The 4,674-nt window shown below is 64.6% G+C and overlaps 1 protein-coding gene across 1 annotated transcript in view; it reads right to left on the reverse strand.

Moving 5' to 3' along the window:
* Positions 1–4,303, reverse strand: part of UNCX (UNC homeobox) — a 4,893-nt gene extending 590 nt beyond the window's left edge. Inside the window, exons 1-4 of the mRNA XM_029058444.1 lie at positions 3,973–4,303; positions 3,265–3,440; positions 201–664; positions 1–77 (exon numbers count right to left, since the gene is read on the reverse strand). The exon at positions 1–77 is cut by the window's left edge and continues 590 nt beyond it. Of these exons, the coding sequence (XP_028914277.1) occupies positions 1–77; positions 201–664; positions 3,265–3,440; positions 3,973–4,255 (1,000 nt within the window). The 5' untranslated portion in view covers positions 4,256–4,303. The remainder of the gene's footprint in view (positions 78–200; positions 665–3,264; positions 3,441–3,972) is intronic.
* Between the last annotated feature and the right edge of the window lie 371 nt (positions 4,304–4,674).

Here is a 4,674-nt window from a genome sequence, read left to right on the forward strand (position 1 = left end):
ACAGGAGGCTCTCCACGCTGAACGGGCTGGGCTTGGGGACGCCCGGAGGGACCCGGCCCGGGGCGCAGTCCGAGGAGGGCGGGGAAGACGACGAGGAGGAGGAGGAGCAGGACGACGACGAAGAGGAGGAGCAGGACGAGGAAGAGGAGCTGGAGGAGGAGGAGGAGGAGGAAGAGGAGGAGGAGGAGGAGGAGGAGGAGTCCTTCTCCGGGAGCCGGGTCAGGCGCTGCTGCAGGCCGGAGCTGCTTCTTTGGCTCGGGTAAAAGGCGGGGTCGCAGCCGCCGGGGCCGGCGGGGGGCTCGCCCAAGGCGGCCGCGGCCGGGCGGGGGCCCTTGGCCGGCGGGCCCGGGAGGCCCGGGGGGCCCGGGGGCTCGGGCGGCTCCGGGGACAGGCCGCCGCCGCCGCTGTCGCTGTCCGAGCTGGGCGTGCTGTGCAGGGACAGGCTGCTGGGCGAGTGCAGGTGGCGGCTCTGGCTCTTCAGCAGCTTCTTCTCGTGCTTGCGCTTCTTCTTCTCCATCTTCTCCAGCTCCTTGCGGGCGATCTCCTCGGGGTCCATGGGCTCCCCGCTGCACGTGGTGGGGTGCGAATTGTGCGCCGGCCGCCCCGGGCCCTTCTTCGTGTTCTCCTTCTTCCTCCATTTCGCCCGGCGGTTTTGGAACCAGACCTAGAGCCGCCGGAGAAGGGGGGGAAAGCAACCCACAGTTAGGCCGAGGGGGCCGGGCCGGGGGGCGCGGTGGGGGTGGGATGCCGGTGGGGGGGGGGGGAACCCCTGTTGCTGCTTCCCTACCCTACAAGAGGACTGGGAAGCCCGCCCCCCGCCCCTCGAAAGGGAGGTGGAAGGGGACGACAAGGACTAGGAAAACTTCTCCCCACATTCGGGAGCGTTCTCTCTGACCCCCTCTCTCTCTCAATCTCTCTGCGTCTCTCTTTCACCCGCACATCCACACGCGCACACGCACGCCACAGGTTCACGCGGTTCTCCCATTCACAAAGGAGCGTTTCGAGGGGTGCAGGGCAGGCACGGGCAACCCTCCCCGTGAGCGTGTCCCCTCCCTGCCCCCTCACCCCGTCTCACCCCGTCTCACCTGTCCAGTCCTCTTTCCCCAGTTTGCGCCCAGGCGCCACCATTGGGCACCGGGGCGCAGCATCCAGGCTCAGAGATGGGCCTGCTCCAAGTTAGCCGGCTGGCGCGCCCGGCTTTTCGGCCAGACGGGTCTGGGATAAGGGAGCCCGTCGGGGCTGGCTCGGAAAGGGCCACTGACTCCCTCCCATCTTTAGGTTCGAGACCCTTGAGGATCGCCCACCCCGTAGGCCCTTAGTCGGGGAAGAGCCACGGCAACTTGGTCTCCTGTCCCGCCTGGGCCTCCGAAAAAGTCTCTTCCGTCCTATCGATTCTGATGGGGTTTGGGGGGGCTTTCGGCACGCTCCCTCTCTCCCTCCCGGGGTCGGGGGCCGTCAGAATAGGCCTACCGGGGGCTCGGCGCTTCCAGGGCCCGGCGTCTCCCCCAGGACGGAGCGGGGAGGGGTCGCCAGAGGCGACAGCATCCATGTCCACTCCCCTTTCCCCCTCCCACCCAAGCCCCAAGCCTCGGTCGGTCCGTTCCCCGGGTCAGAGGGCGCGGAAAGGGGAGGGAACCGAACTGGAGATCTCCATCTCTGGAAGTGGGGCGGAGGGAGAAGGAAAGCCAGTCGGATCGGAGACCCCCCCCCAAACAGGACCCCACGTTCCCCACTCTGCGCCCCTCGCCCCCTTCGCTCGGATGAGGCCGGAACGCTCTCCTTTGTCCTCTCCTTCTCCCTCTCTGACCTTTCGCCCCCAAGCTGACCGCCGCCGCCCCAGGACCACCTCGACGGGGACAAGAAAGATCGGAAACCGGGATGAGAGTCAGGCTCTGTCGGTTTTTAAACGTATCTCTTTTTTTTTTTGGTTGTTGTTGGCGTTTTGTTTGGTTTTGGCTAGCACGGCGAGAGAAAAGCGCGCGTACCTAGAAAAAGATGAAGATCTGTTTGTTTAAAGTACCCCAGCCTTGTCAGTAAGAAAGCCGCGCCGGTATTTTTTTTCTCCCCCTCTCTCGTACTGTAGCTCCTTTCTTTGTACCCGATCCAGGCCGCCTTGTCACTGAGAATTACTCATTATCGTATTAGAGGGGAAATGAAGGGGTCTCGACTTCACTTAACAATCTCAGAACAAATTGGATAAAAGGATTTCAAAACAGAAGAGGTCATGAGGGGAGGGAAAAGCAATCGGAAAATAAACCTTTTCAACAATGCTAATGGCTTAATACGATGCAGCTCGGTCGCATCGCCCCGCTTCAGTCGCAACGACACCGGCACACAGAGTTTCATTCACGGAACGCGCCATCGATGGACCCGACCCGAAAAAAAAGTCTATTTTCACTCTCTGCAAAAAACCTAATTAAGTGCATTTCCTGTTGAATTTTTAATCCACCAGATTCATGCTGTATTTAAAAGAAAACCGCCCCACAGACTCCGCCATGCGAATCAACCGTATGAAAAAAAAATGAGGGGAGATACAGGCTATTCAGACACACATTTTTTAAAAAGGCAATGTGCTAACTGTTTGTTTCCGCCTCTTCTTCCTTTCCTCTCCTCCCCTCCATAAGCGTCGGGTAAATACACTTTCGTTTTCCACCGGAATATTTTAGACACGAATACTAAACCAGCAAACTGGATTATCGAGGGCGATGGAGGCAGGCCGGGGCGGCTCCTCGGTGGAGAAGGGGAAGTGGGGAATCGCAGACGGGTGGGGCAGGCCGAGTTCTAAACTTGTCGCCGAGTCCTCGGCGCCCCTCTGTTCCTCCCCTTCCCCGACCGGCCCCGGAATATTTAAGATGTCGGGGTCTTGGAGCGGGTTCCCCAGGATCGCTCGCCTCCGGGTGCAGGGCTCGGGGCGACCCTCGGAAGGCGCGGACCGGAGGCTGCTTGGGCCTCTCCGATCCCCTCCTGAATTTTCGGTGTCCCCCCCATCCCCCGGCCCCTATCCCCCACTCCAACCCCCTCCCCGCCACCGCATCCTCGAATCCGACGCGCAAAGGCACCGTCCCTCCCCAACCTCCCCCTCCGCCTCTCCCCCCACACAGGCGGCGGAGGTTGCGCGGATGCGCCCCGGGAACAAAGGGGTCCGAAGATCAAGGGGGGGTCCGGGATGGGGATGGGAAAGGTGGGGGAGGGGGGTGTTCTGCTCGACACGCTCTGCCGGGGGCCGGGGACGCCTGGGTCCCGGGAGGCGCTGGGGGCTGTTACCTGCACTCGGGACTCCACCAGGTCCAGGCGCAGCGCCAGCGCTTCCCGCATGAAGACGTCCGGGTAGTGACTTTCGTTGAAGGCCTTCTCCAGCTCCTCCAGCTGCCAGCCCGTGAAGTTGGTGCGAGTCCGCCTCCGTTTGCAGCCGGGGCTCTCCTTGTCGGGGTCCCCGGAGTCTGGGGGCGGGGAGGGGGGGAACACTGTCAGAACTCCGGGTGGCAGCCTCGCCACCCCCGGTCCTGGCTGCAAACCCCCTCCCACCCCCAGCGCCGAATGGCAGGGGAGGGGCGAGGGAACCCAAGTGCCCCCTGCGCCGGACCCCTCTCCTCCTTCTCCTCCTTGCCCGTCCCGAGGCCGATCCTTAAGGGGGACTAAAGGGGGCCGTCGGGTTAAAGGGGGCCCCGTGTCCCCCACCCGGCCCGGCGGGGCGTTCTGTGCCAAGACCCCCAACTTTCCCAAACCTGGGTGCCCTCCAGTGTGGGCCCGCGGGGGTGACCCCCATGGACGTCCATCCCTCCGAGAGGGTCCGGAGAAGCGAACTGACCTCTCCTCGAGGGGGAGGTCTCCCCCAAAGCGGGGCGGCCCCCCGCCGCTCCCCTCCTCCCCCTTCCCCCCCCCCCCCATCCCCGGCAGGCCTCTCCTCTCCATCCCTGGCATCCCCGGCGGGCCTGTCCCTCTCCATCCCGGCCTCCCCCCGGCCGGGCGCACCTGAAAGCTTGAAGGACTGGCCGTCCCCGCTGACGGCGCAGCCGGACGGCAGCAGCGGGGCGGCGTTGACCACGGAGGCGGCGCAGGAGCCGTTCAGTAATCCGTCTATGGAGAAGGGCACGGAGGCGGCGGCGGCGGCGGCGGCGGCGGCGGCGCTCTGCAGCTGGTGGCCGGCCAGCTCGTAGACGTGGTGGTGGCCCAGGGGGTAGGGGAAGCCCACCATGCCGCCCAGCGAGCCGCCGAACTGGGCGTGCGGGTGCTCCAGGATGCGGCTGTCCATCATCTCCGGGGCGGCGGCCGGGCGCAGCTGGGGCTGGGGAGGAGCGGGAGGAGGAGGAGGAGGAGGAGGAGGCGACGGCGGCGGCGGCGGCGGCGGCGGAGGAGGAGGAGGAGGAGGAGGAGGCAGGGACCCGGAGCCCGGTACATGCTTCGCCCGGACTCCGGCGCTTTACTTTATCAACATCAAGCTCCCGGTAATTAGCCCCGGCCGGGGGAATTTGGGACCAATAAGAAGCGTTAATCGGACCTGACGTCAGAGGCGTGCGGGGTGCAAGGAAACGTTTTCCATATCGATTGCTAATTATACCTGACACGCACCTCAATAAACAGTATCAGGAACTGTCACAACAAGACCGGAGGGGCGGGGAGAGGCTGGTGGGGATGGGGGGTGGGGGCGGGGTGGGGTGGGGAGAGGGGGGTGGG

Source organism: Ornithorhynchus anatinus, chromosome 2, assembly GCF_004115215.2.
Source record: "Ornithorhynchus anatinus isolate Pmale09 chromosome 2, mOrnAna1.pri.v4, whole genome shotgun sequence".
Taxonomy (NCBI): Eukaryota; Metazoa; Chordata; class Mammalia; order Monotremata; family Ornithorhynchidae; genus Ornithorhynchus; species Ornithorhynchus anatinus.